A 16,226-nucleotide genomic window follows, 5' to 3' on the forward strand; every position below is an offset into this window, starting at 1 on the left:
TCTTTCCTGATGGACACAAGTTGTGACAACAGATTAATCTACAGACCTTACATTTTTTCATGTCAGAAACAATTTTTATTTCTTTTATAAACAAAAGCAGTACTCACGGTGATGAAAACCCACAGCTCTCCTCTGACCCCTGCCAGAACCCCAACCATAACAAAGAAAATGGACTACTCAGCCTTGTGACACTTCAGAAGGAGCCATTTCAATGGAAGGGGGAATTTTATGTGTGATACATGATAGGAATAATACCTATCCTACAGTTCTAGAGCAATAAGTCAAGGACATCAGCCCTAACCCACTGAGAAACTATACAACAATGCCCTTAAAATTTGCCTGTTTACCCAGGAGAGGCAAATCTTGTTTTTAACACTAATGTGTGAAAACATTAATATAAATTTATTCTTAAACTGACATGTATTTGTCACATTGGAAAGAGTGGCATTTATCATCAAAACTATTTATAAAGATGCATGAACATTGAGTGGATTTGAATAATAGCAACACGGAAACATGTCCATTACCTATAGCTGCAATAAATGACTACTAAGCCACCAACAGACAGACAAATTCATTCAAAATAACTGCAGTAACAAATACATGGAAGGTACAAAGCTTTTGCTGGTGGTTGGTTCACACAGTGCAGATCCTCCTGCTCAGATGGCCTCTGCTCTCCCTTCTGCCATTTCTCAGTTCCCAGAGGGTAATCCCCGATGGGATCTAGGTTTGCTTTGTCATCCTGGCTGCTTTTGTCTTTGTTAAGTTTTCCTCAGAGTGGTCCCGCTTCAGCTTCATTTCCATTGGGTCATCTGCATCATCTGTGGCAAGAAGGAAGGAAGAATAAAAGTTTGCAGCCTTTCAGACCTCAGTGCAGCAATAGCTACCATTGACAGCAGCAGGTAAAGCTACCGAGTATGCCAGAAAACCTACATACAGCAACAGCAACAATGCCAGAAGCAGGCACTCAGCTTCTCAAGCTTTGGCTTTCCACATCTCCAGAGCAGTCACAACAACATTCACCCCACTATCCGCAGGGTCAGTGAGCATCAGTGTGCAACCTCCTGGATACATCAGTGGGCACAGGGTTGGAATAATGAATTCCATATGAGCCAGGGAGAGGTGGGGTACCCATCCCTGGAGGAGTTGGGAACCATGGGGATGTGGCACTGAGGGACGTGGTCAGTGGGCACCACGGGGTAGGGCTGGACTTGGGGATCTCACCTCTGGTGAGCTGTGCTGTTCTGTACTGCTCCTCTCGGACCTGCTTCATCAGCTGCAGGTTGTGATCGCTGGCCTCCTTGTGGTCCACCATTGGGAAGGGGTAATCCCGACCTGGTACGACAGAGACTTGGGCAGGACTAAGCAAGGATGTCTCGCTGGGTTTACACCAAAGCGAATTCTTTATGGAGCATTGTATGGAAGGCATGGAGGACGTGATTTGTCCCAGTTTAAAACAAACAAGCAAAAAGAACAGATTTTCCTAAAATCAGTTTCACCAGACTGTGGACAAATGAAGAGAAGAAATGTAAAAATCAAAAGAAATTTGGAGCTGAAAGCTGCTAATTTCAAATTATTTGCTTTGGCAATATATGAAAGTGCTGATGCTACAGAAATGACCCAACTTGCCAATTTTGTGAGAGGCATTGATAACAAACATGATGCCACTGGATAAATGGATCTTTGGTGCCATTAAAGGACACAGCTAAATTTCTCGATGCAGCTTTGTTTCATGTTTTGATAAAGGAAATTGAGAATAGGTTTCAAGATTGCTGAAAAAAAAAAATCATCAATTTTTTGGTACATTTATGACTCCATTTTCAGTCATAAATGCACTGCCTGCAGATGTTCAGACTGAATGCACAGCATTGCAATCAGATATTCAACTCAAAAAAATTGACAAAAAAATGTCTCTTTATAGGACTTTTAAAAGACCCCTTTTACCTGAGAAAAATGCCCCTCGCTCCACAATCGTGCCTTATCCGTGTCATCACTTTTTGATAATATCTACATTTGTGACCAACTGTTTTCAAGGATGAAATGCAGGAAGAGTAAAACTTCAAAAATCTGTGATGAGCACTTTGGGGACTCACTAAGAATTGCAGCCACTGCCATCAGACCAGGCTGATGCACTTACAAAAAGCGGGCTGCTGGGTGAATCCATTGATAAACGCAGGACTCGTGGTGGAAGTGTGGCACTTCCATTTCACACCTGTGATTATTTTTTTTACAATTATCAGCAGAAAAATCCTGAGCACAGTATCCGAGCTACCTATGATACATCCTGCTTGCTTCTGCTCCTCTTCAGAGGCCGTCCAGGGCTCGTAGATGTACTTAGAGGGAAAATTCTTTAGAATAGGTAAGTATTTCCTACAACACAAGAATAAAATGTTTTTATTACAATCCTGCAGACAAATACCCACACACTTAAATGTAACCCAACCTACGCCACATTCAATCCTGGTGGTTTTGCTGATTCTGCAATCCATGAGAGAATTCTGATTCATTTTATGCAAAATAACTTTTTCTGTTCTGAATCCTCCACCAGTTAACTTCACATAAACGAATAATGGGATTGATTTAAGCATTACTTCAGTTTTGACTTCATCCAAACTATTTTCACTGTAGACTTTTTCACTGCCAAGTACAACTTAGGACAGAACCCACTTTTATACTCTTTCAAAGATCGCTGAGGGAAATCATCCTAATGTCAGCAAAGCCAGGTGTGCATTCCTGGGAAGGATGGACTCCAGATAATCACTGATGTCTTAATAAGGCTCAGTACACACGTCTGGGAGAGATGGGCTCCTTAAGGAGCTCATAAACCTCCACAGTTGACAACATGCAGTGGAGCACACTCATGTTCTCCCAGCAATTGGACGCTCCTGGAGTCTGCAGGCACTGAAAAGTCAATGCTGTTCCATGCTCAGTCATCACCTCCATAAGCACAGCCTCGGGGGTTTCCTTCCATGCTAAATAAACCTCAGGGGTTGTGTTTCATGCAGATTGAGTTCCCCAGCTCCTGCTGTCAGAGGAGCAGGGAAGCAGCACTGAGCAGAAGGCACCACGCTGTGTGTGGCCCTACCTGATGTACTGCCCCTCCGGGTCTGTGCGCCTCCCAAAACGGACCGGGCAGAAGATCCGTGTGTAGTGGTGGAAAAAGGCACTGGCTGACAGCCACATCCAGTTCCCTGCATTGATGCTGTAGTCAGCATCTAAAAGCAGCTCTTCAAACACCTGCATTTTGGGGACAGGAAGAGAAAAACACCTCTGAAATGGCTGCCTAAAAACACAACTGCCCAACAACCGCCACCAACCAACCACCAACAGCCATGGCTAACCAACCAACATCCATCGCTAACCAACCAACAGCCACTGACCAATTAACCACCAGCAACAGATCAACAACCACTAATCAACCAACCAACAAACCAACCACCAAAAACCATCACTAACCAACCAACAACGAAACAACCGACAACAACCAACCAACAACCAACCAACCCCAACCACCTCCCACCACCAACCACCAAACAAACAACAAATAGAGGCTGGTAGGTGGAGGTTGAAGCTCGCACTGCACTGATCAGGATACTCTGCACACATGGAAGGAAGCTCAAGCAGGACCTGGTGTCAGAGAAACCCAAAGCCCAAAGGTCTGACTTTGAGGACTGTTGCAGAGCAGGCAGGTCTCCAATATTATCACCATCAGCCAAAATCAGACCTTGGGGATGGGAATGGCTTCTCACCACCGTGCCCTAACAGCATGACCCAACTCAAGAAAAAGACAATGAGATTTTTATAAACCACGAGATTTTCAGCGAGGCTCAGTAATAAAGCACTGGTAGAATCATAGAATCATTAAGGTTGGAAAAGACCACTAAGACTGCCAAGTCCTACCATCAACACATCCCCACCTTCCCCACTCCACAATACCATCACAGTGCTCACGGTGTGCAGGGCTTTCCCAAGACCAGCCAGAAGGGAAAAAATCACCAAACAAAAAGAGAAAACCCAAAACCAGAAGTGAACCTTCATGCCCTCCTCCCAGCTGATCCAAAGGTCCCCGCGGGTCAGGAAGCAGGCGGCAGCGTGCCGGGCAAGGTGGTGGATCCAGCCCTCCTGCCTCAGCTGGGTCATGATTGCATCAATCCATGGGAACCCCGTCTGAGCCTGAGGCAGAAATCAACATCAGCCCTCCTGTATGGTCCAAGCCAAAACGCAGCCATGCTGGAAATGCATCTCGTTACCGTTTTCCATCTGTGGAGCCTCTCAGCATCCTCATACCAACGGATCTGGAGGCAGATGGGATTCCCGGCCATTTTGGTGAAGTTTGGTGTTGCTGATGCCACCGTGTAGAAGAACTCCCTCCACAGCAGCTGCCCTTGGAGCGACACGGGGGGCAGGGAGTGGTGTTTGGCCTGCAAAGACATGGAGATCAACTCTTCTGTTTGCTCATCCCATGCAGTTTCACTCATTTTGTGATGCCCACGAAAGAAACATTAATCTGAACCACGCTGCTGCCTCCATGGTGCTTTCCCATGAAAGCCAAAGACCTGAAGCAATACTTTTTGCACCAAAGCTGAATTCTGTTAGATCTCGTTTGATCTTGAGCTTTCCCCACCTACCTTCCAAAAAGGCATCACATAGGGATTTTTTTATACTAAATATACACTGATCAGCATACTGTCTGGATTCATAAAACACTCTGTGAAGACTGTGGCAAAGTTGCATTATTTGCATCATCTCTCTGCCAAGAGGGTTAAACCCCAGCTTCAGAAGCATTAGATTTGCTTGACTACGGCCAATTTTTCCCTTACCTGAGCATAAATGTTTGACAGCCTATAAAAGAAGCTGCGGACTGACAGGCAGCCCATGCTGAAATAGGGGCTCAGGCCGGTGGTGCTTGGAAGCAGTGAATTCGGGACCGTTTTTGGTTTGGTGAAACTGGCCACCCAGCCCTGAAATGAGAGCAGAAATCAAGGTTCAGGCAGAGCAAGGTGAGAAATGTTCAGCCAATGGACAGGGATGGGCTCTTGGCTGTTGGTTTATGCGTGTGCAACACACACACGGAAAATACTCCGACCACAATCCTCCCTTCAAGAACAACAAAATCCCGAGGCGGAGCTGCTTGGAGGGCAAATCCTCAGCAAGAACTGGAGGCCACAGCCAACTGGTTTCTTGCAGTCCAGCCCCAACCACACGCCATTGGGTGGCACCAACCTCAGCCCACCCGCACGGCCCCGTGCCATCAGGACAGACCTGGTCTGCCAGGTGCTGCTCCAGGCGCTGCAGCCCTTCGCTCTCCCCTCCTCTCCATGGGGAGATGCTCTCGGGGGGGATCTTCAGATCCGTGGGCAAAGGGACCCTGTAGCACTCAGCCAGGCGCAGCTCGGGGGGGCTGCACCTCCTAATGTGAAAGAGAGGGAACCAGAGCCAAGAGAGTTTGCCAGACCCCATTCACACACCAAGACCTCCTCTGCTGTGGCACAGGGGAACCAAAGCACAGGCAGAAACCCCCAGCTGAATGCTCCGTGGGGGAGAAGGAGCCCATCAGAGCCACAATCCGAGGCTGGAGAGCACCAGGATGTGGTGAAAGAGACCCGGAATTCCTTGGCCACTCCTCTGCTCAACCTTCATATGCACGAAAAGTTTGTCTCAGTGCACCCTACAAAAGCTTTACGCCTTCAGGCTGTGCCACCCCCATCTGCTCTCGTCTCCCGACAGCAGGATCACAGCAGTAACCCTCCATGCAAAAAAGCAATGCGGTGTAATGTCTGAAAGTCACTGTCATCATTTGACCCCACTCGTTTGGGCAGAGGAAGGCCCTGCAGGTCCCCTGTTGGGTCTCACTTACTGGAAGTCCTCAGCTGTGAGATTTCGGACTGGCATCTCCGGGTCCCCAAGCAGGGACAGGATGTGAAGGAACCTCTTGTATGTCAGCGGGGGAGTCCCACCATTCAGCTCCAAAATCCTACACATAAAATAAAATCAGTGCTCGTGGTAACATGGATCAAGAAGGAAACTGGAGCCATGGGTGCATGGGGAGGTGACAGCACAGTAACGGCCCCAGTCTGTGGAGCAACAACCAGTGGGAACAGGTGGTTTGAATTCAAGATGGAACATCACGTCCATCCTTGTATTCACACCAATTAAGGGCTTTTCAGGGTGAGGTGTTAAGGCTGTTTTAATGAACACCTCCCTATCATTATTAATTTCATTACCTGCGGTCTTTCAGCGGTGAATAACTGCGTGGACCCACAATGATCCACACACCAGTGAAAGCTGATTAGATAGATCCCAAAAGGCAGACAGAAGGATGTGTACAAAAGTCCTTTTGAATGTAGGATCACAGAATCAGCCAGGTTGGAAAAGACCCTCACCTCATCCAACCATCAGACCATTCCCACGTGTTAGTGATTTTCTCCTGCTGTTTGAGAGTAGTTAGTGGAAGGGCTTAAAGTGAATTAAACTGCCCACAGGGGAAAAAATAACAAATTCCTCAGGCTCCAATTAGAACCCAACATCCTGTGCAACCACTGAAGCTTCTTCTGCCAACTCAGAATTCTCCAGCAGCCAGTGCCACTGCCTCAGAGATCCCCATCTTCTCAAAAGGAACTCATCAGAGGAACTGAGATCCTCAGCCTTTCCTCTGTGATGTTTGCTAAACGTAGAACAAACCTTTTGGAGATGCCTTGCTGGTCTGTAGGGCAGCCACATACCGTTGGGTGTTGTAGAGGCTGTGGCCCATCAATGAGAGCACCTCGAAGCCCAGCTCTTCTCCCAGAGCCCGAATGTTGGCCTCCATCTCCTTGTAAAAGGGCTCCATCTCCGCATCCAGAGTCACCTGCGTGATGTTCCACTTCTGGACGTGGTCTCTGACAACAGCATCGTACTCTCCTTGAATGACCAGCAAGCAGGAACCCAGCTGGCACAAACTGCTCCGCAAATCCTCCAGGGATTGCAGCAGGAAATGCCACCGCAGGGCTCCTATGTGCATGGAGGATGTCATGAAGGCTCTGTCCAGGATGTAGACGGGGTAGACGACCTCGGAGGACTGCAGCGCAGCCAGCAGAGCTGGGTTGTCGTGCAGCTGGAGGCCCTTCCGGAAGAGGTGGATGGTGCGGTGCCGCATCCTGCCCACAGCTGTGGGAAGGGGAAGGGAGAAGAGAAGGCTCTGGAAAGACCTCATTGCACCAATGGTCATCGTGGGCGGTTGGGCAGGAAACCCCCAGAGGTCCTTTCCAACCCCCGTGGCTCTGATTCTGAGATCTGACCCTTCCGACCTCGGCCATTCCACGATTCTACATTGGCTTTGAGAGTGCAGCATCCCCATGAAGGAATGAGGGCAAGCGATGGCCAGAAACAGAGCTCCTAACACTGCTCAGCTCTGTTTGCAGCAATCTTTTCTGTTTTTTCATAAGCTCTCATGGGAGAGATGGACCAAAGTCCTGTGCGCACACCAGATCCCACTGCTCAGCAGCTGTGTGAGTCCCACGCTCACAGGGTTCTCCCCACGTTATAGAATGACAGAATCGTTAAGGATGGAACTTCTCATCTCCCCAAGCCCAACCCCCCCACACTGTGCCCATAGACACATCCCTCAGTGCCACAGCTCTGCAGTTCTGAACCCCCCCAGGGACAGTGACCCCACCACTCCCTGGGCAGTCTGTGCCAACGCATCACTGCTCTTTTGGAGAAGAAATGGCTCCCAAAACCCAACCTGATCCTCCCCTGGAGCAACGTGAGGCCGTCACCCCTCGTCCACCATTACCCTTTGAAGCATTGCAGCTGACCCGAGGGCTGCGGGAGGGCTGGAGCTGGGGGAGCTCAGGGCAGCTCACAGGGATGCACTCAGGGAGCAGCAGTGAGCGGCAGCAAGGAGCCCTGCCTCCCCCTGGGTTTGTGCCAACCTGCTTCTTGTTCCAAGCACCCACCCAAAGAATCAGGAGACGGTGGACGAGCACAGGATGAAGCAATTATCTCTAACCTGGTTCAGCTCCTCCCAGCAAACCGCCCTTCCTACACCCTCCTCAATGGCCGCAGCGGTGACGCAGCTCTGCCAACCTCACACCGTGCCTTGGCATCACACCTTGGCATCGCCACGATGCACCCAACGCAGCCCCAGCTATAACACAGCCCACTGAGTGCCCCACAGACCCAAGCCCACAAACTCACAGGCGCTGAGGAGCTCACGGAGCACACCAGGAAGGAGCCCAGCACCGACTGCACGCCACGGAAGAACAGGAAAAGCAGAGCGCCAACGCCTGGGGAGCACCCAGCTGGCACGTGGGGCACAGAATCACGTGTAGGGTGCAGAGCGGGGAGTCTGCAAGGGCTGTTCTGAGCACCATCTTCAGGTTTGGATCAGATATTAGGAGAAATTCCTTCTCTGAAAGAGCAGTCAGGCACTGGCGTGGGCTGCCTGTGGGATCACTATCCCTAGAGGGGTTCAAGGAATGCGGGATGTGGCACTGAGGAACGTGGGCAGCGGGTATGGTGGGATGTGTTGGCAAATCCACGTGTTTGTGCAGTGATTATTGCTCAGATATTGCCCTCTCATGGCCAGAAGAGCAAAAACACCAATCAAACACACATCGCTAATTACTACAGAATACCCCGAGCCGGAAGGGACCCCAGGCGTCACCAAGAGTTAAAGACATATTGCTGGTTGTGTTCTCCTTTCTGGGAGCTTTTTGTAGGGATGAACATCACACCCCACGAGCGTCCTCCACACCTGAATGCGTTCACCCATCACTTTTTGTGAAATGACACGAGCCTGAGTTTACTAATTAAATAACGTCAAGTTTTGATGAATTACATTGTCAATCAGAGTTGGCTGATGGGTGTTGCCGTCCCTTGAGCTCTGCCCCAATTGCTCCGTTGCAGTTTGGGCTGAATGGTAATTAACGCTAATTAATGAGGTGCATTTTTTCAGGTGTTCCTCTGCTCAAAGCCAGGTTGGGTCACTGCACTGCGGTCGAGATCCCCCATTTAATCACGTTTCTACATTTCACAAGCACGTCGGCCGCTCCAAAAGTAATGCCTCCTGTTTGTTTTCATGGCAATTCCAACAGCCGCAAGGAGCACAATCACACGTGTTGACAGAGCAACTTCTCAGCTACAAAATTTCATTTCTTTGTGCTATTTGCACGGGTACCCACACAGGGAGATGCAAAAGTTGGGTCTGAGGACCTGAGGCTGTCGTCACCCCACGGAGCCAACGCACAGCGCTCCTCTCCACTGCACTGAGAGCGTGACACACAGCCTTGCGCCCGCACCTCGGGGCTGTGCAGCGGAACTGTCACCAGAGGGACACCTCGGGAGTGACACAACACCGCCCCCGGGGCCCCGCGTTACCTCCCCGCTGCGGAGCCGCGGTCGTCACCTCCCTCCTCCTCGTCCTCGTCCTCCTCGGGCCCCGCTGTCCCAGTTTCCCCGCCTGGCCCTGGGGTGACACGCAGCGCTATTCGACTTTAGGTCACGGGGCCGCTTATGCAACGCACTGCGGGGGGGCACCGGGGGCCGGCAGGGCTGTGCCCGCCCCGCTGAGTTCCCACGGAGGCGGAGAGCGGGGTGGGACATTGGGACACGGCGGACACGACACGACACAGCCCTTGCCTTGCCTTGCCTTGCCCTCCCCTCCCCTCCCGTCCCGTCCCGTCCCGTCCCGGAGCCCCGCGCTGTGGGCGTGGTCTCTGTAAGCCACGCCCACATTGCGCTATTTTATTTTATTTTTTTTTTTTTTTTTTTCCCCCCCCTCCTCGCGGGGGTGTGGCTTATTTCCCGCCAACAGATCTCCGCCAATAGTCGCGCGCCTCCCCTTTCGGATTCGAAATGCCGCCGCTCAGGGGGAGGAGCTAGGCGACGCCCAATCAGCGCTCATATCTTCGGTAGGGGGCGGGGCTAATCGGCAGCGTCTCTTCCCGTTGCTAGGCGATGGCGGAAGTCCCGCCCCTCGCCGTGCGCGCCGAGGTGGGCGGGGCGGCGGTTCGAGGGGTTCTGGAGGGGTTCTGGGGGGGAGTGAGTGGGGGGCGATGGAGGGGGGGGGGGGGTGGTCCTCGTTTGATGGGGGGCCATTGGGTTTAGTGAGGGGGTGGGGGGGGAGGCCTTGGGCTGTGCGTGGGGTTACATGGGCAGCAGTTATGGGGGGGTCGGCCATTGAGGTGGGCTTGGTGTGAGCCGGGCTGGAGGAAAGGGATTGAGGGATGGGGGTGAAGCCAAAGGGCCCCAATGCGGGGTGAGTGGGGTGAGGCGGCCCTGCCCTACTGGGGGGTGGGAGCATCCCTCAGAGCTGGGCATGGTGTGACAGCACGTCACCGAGTGCCCCACAGCTGGGGGTCGGGATGAGGTGGTCCTTAAGGCCTCTCCCAACCCAAACCTTCCTCTGTGTTCCTTAAGGGCGGCTGAAGAAGAGCCACGTCTCCACAGCATGCAGAGAGCATCGCGGCTCAGCAGGGAGCTCACAATGCTGAGCGCGGAGCCGCCGCCCGGCATCAGCTGCTGGCAGAGCGGAGCACGGCTGAATGAACTGCGGGCACGTAGGTGGGGGGGTGTGGAGGGAGGGGGGGGGGGTCACCATCCCTGGGGGTTTGGCACTGAGGGTCGGTGCACACAGTGCGGTGGGGTTGGATGTGGGGACCTCAGAGGTCCTCTCCGACTCTGAGGGTTGTTGTAGAGTGCTATAGAGCTGTGGGTGTGCGTGGGGATGGTTGGATGAATTCCTGTGATTTTGAATGTATTTATGCTCCAATGTTGTTTTGTTTTTAAAGAAATTATAGGAGCTGCAGAGACACCCTATGAGAAAGGGATATTTGACCTGGAGGTAATTGTTCCTGAAAGGTAAGCGAGAGTGATGTCCTGCTGGTGTGGTGTTCCTCTCAAATGATAAGTTAATACGTTTGATGTGAGGCCTTTCCTTCAGCCTCCCCCTGCAGAACGTTGTCATCTTCAGGTGTGACCCTTCACTTATGCCATGTAGTTGTTATTCCTGCTGGCTGAATGGTGCACTCCATGCTGGACATCCCGAGATGTGTGGTGAATAACCTACAAGTGCTGGAATAAGATTTCTGCGTCGGTTGTCTCAAAGCTGCCTGGAGAGCAGCTGATTCTGAGTGCAAAGCTTCCTGTTGTGTTTGCTTCTTTGTGGGAGGTGCAGGGATTTGGAAGCCCAGTTGGAAGCAAAGCTCTGCTTCCTCCCAGAGTTACAGGGAGAGGATGTCACTTAGTGACTGCTGCGAGGGATTAATGGCATTACTTGGGTGATAAAACGACTGGGGTACAAATATGATGTTTTGTTTCTTAACACTGATCCCTTAAAGGTACCCATTTGAGCCTCCAAAGATTCGATTTCTGACCCCTATTTATCATCCTAACATCGACTCTGCTGGAAGGATTTGTCTGGATGTTCTTAAGTTACCACCAAAGGTAAGATAGCGCTGCTTGGGCGCAGTAAGTGAGCCTGAGGAGGATAATGAGCTCCTTATCTTTTTCTTGTAAAAGCCTGATTGAATGTCTGTTTGCTGCTGACTTATTTACACAGGAGCGCAGCGGTAGAGTTTTTGTGTGGCCTCTCCTTTGTTTAGAGATTAGCACATGACCTTCTTTGCTCCATATAAGCTTCCAAGGCTTTAAGGATTGTGGTGGAAAGGCAGCCCTCTGAAAATGGGCCGCCCCAGCTGAGGCACAGCCCAGGGTTCCATCAGCTCCCTCAGAGAGGCCTCAGCCTGCGTGCTGAGAGCAACCATGGGGCTCCGAGCCCTGAGCTTCCTCCAGGCATCCCAAGGGTTTCACTCTCAACTGCTTCTCTCACCTCTCCTCCTGCAGGGTGCATGGAGGCCCTCCTTGAACATCTCCACGCTGCTGACCTCCATACAGCTGCTGATGGCGGAGCCCAACCCTGATGACCCCCTCATGGCAGACATTGTACGTGGGCTCCTCTGAGGCTTCAGGAGCTGTGGGGACGGGGTGGGATGGAGCAGTGCCTTTGCTCAAGCAAACTAAAGTGAGCGACAAAATGGTGTGCTTTGTGTGATGTGTGCATAGCAGTTTGGGTTTGGCACCAGGAGTCCTTCTGCCAGGACTCTGAAGGGAGTTAATAAACCCCCAGTGCTCAGTCTGAGCTGTGTTAACATTTGGTCAAATCTTTCTCGTTATGTTTAGTCCTCAGAGTACAAGTACAACAAGCAACTGTTCTTGATAAATGCCAAAGAGTGGACTGAGAAATACGCAAGCCAACAGAAGAGGGTAAGATATGGGCTTTCCTTTTGCAGCTGTGTGGATGCTCCTCATCTGAATTTGCCTTTCCGTGACCAAAGCTTAGAGGGGGAGAGGTGGTGTGGGGGAGCAGTGATTGCTCCCTGCATGGAAATGAGGCATTCAGTTGCAGCTTCCCAGGAAGTTTGTAGGATGAGCAGGATGATGGAATCCTGAGATCCTCAGCCTTTGTTCAGCCTCAGCTCTGTTCCAAACTGCGTGTTTTGCTGTGGCTGTGCCTCGTGTGCTCAGCTTCTCCTGCACGTTGTTCTCCTGCACATCAGGAGAACTCTGGAGCTGATTGGTCTCCCCAGCTGCTGGTGGAGTGCAACCTTTCTGCCACCACACTTCATATTTTCCTGCCTCTATTCTACATCCTGACCCACTTCACAGATGAGATGCATGAAAGTAAATTGCATTTAAGCAGATCAAAACCTGTTCCAAAGAATCAATGATGTTTGGGCCATGTCCATTACCTGAGTGCTTTCCACCCCATACCTGATCTGCACAGCATCCTTTCCAGGAGGGAGAAGGCTTTCGAATCACACAGAGATGAGGATTAGCACAGCAGTGCTAATTACATAAAACTAAATTATTCACAGCTGTTACTTTTTATTTCTTTGGAGGCTTTGGAGGAGAAAACAAACCAGAATGAAACAAAAACCACCAATGAATCTGTCAGTCAAAAAAGAAAAGGGAGCACTATCAGCAAGAAGGAGAAGAAATCTCGCCTGGACTCCTAAGTGACTTTTGTTCCTGATGTGGCTGTCAGCTTTGCTTTTGCTGTGTCCTTTTTTCTTTACATGGGTATAAGTAAATATTTTAATATGTAATAGTAGCAGGCTTTATTATTTCTGTTTCCTAGGAGTTGGTTCATTTGTTTATTGAGAAGTTATATAAATAAAATATAAAGCTTTAATTTACTTTTTTTTGTTGTTTTCCTAGTTTGCTTGGGCTTTTCAAAATATCCTGAAGCAAAGGCTTGTAAGGCTTCCAGAGAGCCAGCTCTTACATTTCATGTGCAGATTACACCATTTAACACAGCTGGGTTGCATCCCCAGGAGCTGGACAGAGAAAAGACCAGCGGAGAGGGAAGGGCTGAGAAAGGACAAAAAGGGCCCAGAGTTGTGGGAGGGGGGCAATGCAAAGGAGGGGGGGAGTGAGGGATGGTGGAACAGAGCTGAGGGAGGATGGAGGATGCAGACATCCTGACCCTGGTGGTAAAGCAGCTCTAAGATTTTAGAGGCAGGGCTCTGTGTCGTCACAGCTGTTTTCCTGGCAGCAGGAGCAGATCTGATGCTTCCTCCTTGTCCACGTATATGTGTGTAAAGCTTTGAACCTGAGCCCTGTCCCTGCTCCAGGATAACGACCACCTCATCCTTACCCACCCACTGGAGGAGGCACAGGACTCAACAAGGCCACTGATCTGCACAGCTGGGCTGAGATATGCAAGAAAACAGAGCATCCTTGCCTGCTGCTGTTCCCAATGCATTTGGCTCATCTCTGCTGCGCTGCCAGTGGCCCGGAGAGCTGCTCCCAGCATCCTGCTCAGTCAAAGTTGTAGTAAAGGCAAAAGGCGAAGAACATAGCGAAGATCTGGAACAGAAGGAGAGGGGGAACAGGTCAGGTCCGTGGTGCAGAATAGGGCTGAAGGACCTCTGTGCTCTGCTCCTGGTCCAGCCAGACACCAGACCTGTGCCCTGCAAGGGGCTGCTCTGTGCTGCGGAGAGGAAACTGCTGAGCAATGCTTCTCCTCTCCAGGCCTTCAGGAGGAGCAAAACAGAGCTCGCTCCCTCAGTCCTCCTACCCACCTCACCCACGGAGGGGGGCAGGTTGGCTTTACATCTCTGACACAGACCTGCTCTGTGGGGTGGTTGTAACAAAGCCTGGGGGGGAGGAAGCAGCCCAAAGCCATCCGTGGTCCCAGCACACACACAGCACCATTCCTTCCTCTACCAGCAAAGAGAGCACCCAAATGAGGTGACCCACCGCCTGCCTCGTCCCCTCCAGCTCTGCTCAGTACCTCGATGCCCAGCACGGCCAAGCTGCACATCCCGGGGACTGAGGTGTACTTCTGCAAGGTCTTGCTGAAGGTGGGGAAGCAGCCCTGGGCGGGAGGGGAGACGATGGAGGCATTCCTTGTGCTTCACAGGGCTGCAGGGAGCTCAGAGACAGACCGAGGGACAGGGAGGTTGGGACAAGTCGGGGGCACCACGGTGGGGCAGCTTGAGCTGGAGATCTGGGGAGTCACCGCTGCGCAGAACCGCAGCACAGCAGTGCCCCAGGCTCCAGGCTGCAGGAGCCCTTGTAGTCCTACCTGCTCGTGGATGTAGCCAGGGTTCCTTTCCTGGCACTGCTCCCAGCTCAGCAGCTCGCCTGCCTGCAGGAGCCCATCCCGGGCACAGCACGCCTGCGGCCAGGGCGTCCCAGGGTGCAGCTCCTGGAAGTGGGAGCCGTTCCCAAAATCTTCAGGCCCTAAAACGCCACAACAGGAGAACTGAAACGGAAGGGAAACACCATCAACAGACTGTCAAAATGCAGGGACTTCGCTCGGGGGGGTGCAACAGAGGAAGGGGGAATGGCCCAGCATGAGTCCTGTGGTCCATAAGATCCGCCCCCGTGGTCACGGTCACCCTGAGCAGCACCCACGGGTGTTCCACACCCCAGCAGGTGCCTCCTGGCCACTCACTGTCACCATGAGAGTATTCCAAGCCACGGAGAAGACCTCAGCACCCTCATCCCCGCAGTAGCTCCTTCGCAGCTCTGACAGGAAGAGCTCTGGCCGGATCTGTGGGATCAGTGCCACCTGTGAGCACCTGGGGTCAGGTACCAGGTATGGGGACAGGGCCACCCACCCCACCCACCCAGAGCCATCAGCTTGAGGGGACAGTACCTGCTTCCAGTGTGCCAGGAAGAGCACAGCCCCAACGAGCTGTGTGACAAAGACAAGGCTCACGAGGACGAAGAACTGGAAGGCAGCAGGACAGAAAGGTCAGAAATCAGAAATCATCCTCAGCCCACGTGCAGCTTGCTCCAGCTGCTCCTCCCCTCCTCTGCCACCATCCCTGCTCATGCATGGGGACACAGGGACGGGGGGACAGCGGGACGGGAAATGAGCAGGTGGTGGATGGGGACAGACACAGCATCTCTGAGCACCGCAGCTGTAAGGCAGAACATGACAGAGGCTGGGGAAGGCAAAGATATCGTGGTGCCTGTGCTCAAAAAAGGGCTTCTGGCCCTCAAAACTGAAGGAAAAGGATCAGAAATGTCATGTGGGATGAGCCTACAGAAGGAGGGAAAAAAGAAAGAAAAGAGAGAGATAAAAGAGTCCACCCAGTGCTTTACAGAATGCTCCAGGCTTTAAATTCAAAGTCTCAGAAGGTGGAGACTGGACTGGGGAGTTTGTTGTAGGCTGGTGGTGCCAGGATGGGGATTCTGGTTCCTCTAAGGATATCCTGCATCCCACAGCTCCCTGTATCCCAGTTTCCCCTCACTCACCAGCAGCAGCAGCGGCCGGCTCCGGCGCAGCGCCCCGCAGCAGCCCAGGAAGCCCAGCAGCGAGAGGGCGATGCCCACAGCCAGCAGCAGGTAGGCACCCACACTCAGCACAGGCTTGGCAGCCACAATGTCCTGGAAACCAGCCGGGTCCACGGCCACCCAGACCCCCACACTCACCAGGCAGATCCCCCCAGCCTGCGGGACACAGCACGGTCACAGGGCACCTCGTGGGGACAGTGCTGGGGTCCCCTCCCTTGGACAGGGGCCACCCCGAGCATCACATCCCAGCTCTGCACGGATGGCACCGCTCGGCTCGATGGCTCTGAGCACAGCACCCTGCTCCCCTTCATCCCCAGCAGGACTCACAAACACCAGCACGTTGAAGATGAACATCAGGTACTTCATGCAGCTCAGGACACCCATGGGGACCTCAGGGCTCTGCAGGCAGTTGCGTTCGTCCCTGCAGAGGTGAG

The 16,226-nt window shown here is 52.1% G+C and overlaps 3 protein-coding genes across 7 annotated transcripts; 1 reads left to right on the plus strand and 2 right to left on the minus strand.

Moving 5' to 3' along the window:
- Positions 1-52: 52 nt before the first annotated feature.
- On the minus strand, positions 53-9,659 carry LOC100551128 (cryptochrome-1-like). 3 transcript variants are annotated; one of them, XM_085210472.1, is made up of 12 exons: positions 9,361-9,659; positions 6,723-7,146; positions 5,858-5,974; positions 5,263-5,410; positions 4,821-4,961; positions 4,251-4,421; positions 4,033-4,173; positions 3,086-3,237; positions 2,273-2,370; positions 1,225-1,335; positions 938-1,064; positions 53-821 (listed from the first exon to the last, which is right to left on the minus strand). In XM_085210472.1, exons 2-11 carry the CDS (start codon positions 7,133-7,135, stop codon positions 976-978), a joined length of 1,581 nt encoding a protein of 526 aa, XP_085066598.1. In that variant the 5' UTR covers positions 7,136-7,146; positions 9,361-9,659; the 3' UTR covers positions 53-821; positions 938-975. The 3 variants fall into 3 exon arrangements, with proteins under 3 accessions (XP_085066598.1, XP_010722319.2, XP_085066597.1); XM_010724017.4 differs by lacking the exon at positions 938-1,064; XM_085210471.1 differs by lacking the exons at positions 938-1,064; positions 9,361-9,659 and adding an exon at positions 8,179-9,326.
- Positions 9,660-9,866: 207 nt separating this feature from the next.
- Positions 9,867-13,178, plus strand: UBE2T (ubiquitin conjugating enzyme E2 T). 3 transcript variants are annotated; one of them, XM_085210480.1, is made up of 7 exons: positions 9,867-9,975; positions 10,402-10,541; positions 10,773-10,842; positions 11,322-11,427; positions 11,827-11,925; positions 12,163-12,246; positions 12,882-13,178. In XM_085210480.1, the coding sequence occupies exons 2-7, from the start codon at positions 10,433-10,435 to the stop codon at positions 12,996-12,998; spliced, it is 585 nt and encodes a 194-aa protein (XP_085066606.1). In that variant the 5' UTR covers positions 9,867-9,975; positions 10,402-10,432; the 3' UTR covers positions 12,999-13,178. The 3 variants fall into 3 exon arrangements, with proteins under 3 accessions (XP_085066606.1, XP_085066607.1, XP_085066608.1); XM_085210481.1 differs by having other exon boundaries at positions 9,955-10,023; XM_085210482.1 differs by having other exon boundaries at positions 9,972-9,990.
- On the minus strand, positions 13,172-16,176 carry LOC104914464 (tetraspanin-18-like). The gene is made up of 7 exons (XM_085210479.1): positions 16,120-16,176; positions 15,754-15,948; positions 15,149-15,223; positions 14,945-15,043; positions 14,573-14,752; positions 14,279-14,362; positions 13,172-13,851 (listed from the first exon to the last, which is right to left on the minus strand). The coding sequence occupies exons 1-7, from the start codon at positions 16,174-16,176 to the stop codon at positions 13,804-13,806; spliced, it is 738 nt and encodes a 245-aa protein (XP_085066605.1). The 3' UTR covers positions 13,172-13,803.
- Positions 16,177-16,226: the final 50 nt, after the last annotated feature.

This window comes from Meleagris gallopavo, chromosome 28 (assembly GCF_905368555.1).
Source record: "Meleagris gallopavo chromosome 28, MGAL_WU_HG_1.1, whole genome shotgun sequence".
Classification (NCBI taxonomy): domain Eukaryota; kingdom Metazoa; phylum Chordata; class Aves; order Galliformes; family Phasianidae; genus Meleagris; species Meleagris gallopavo.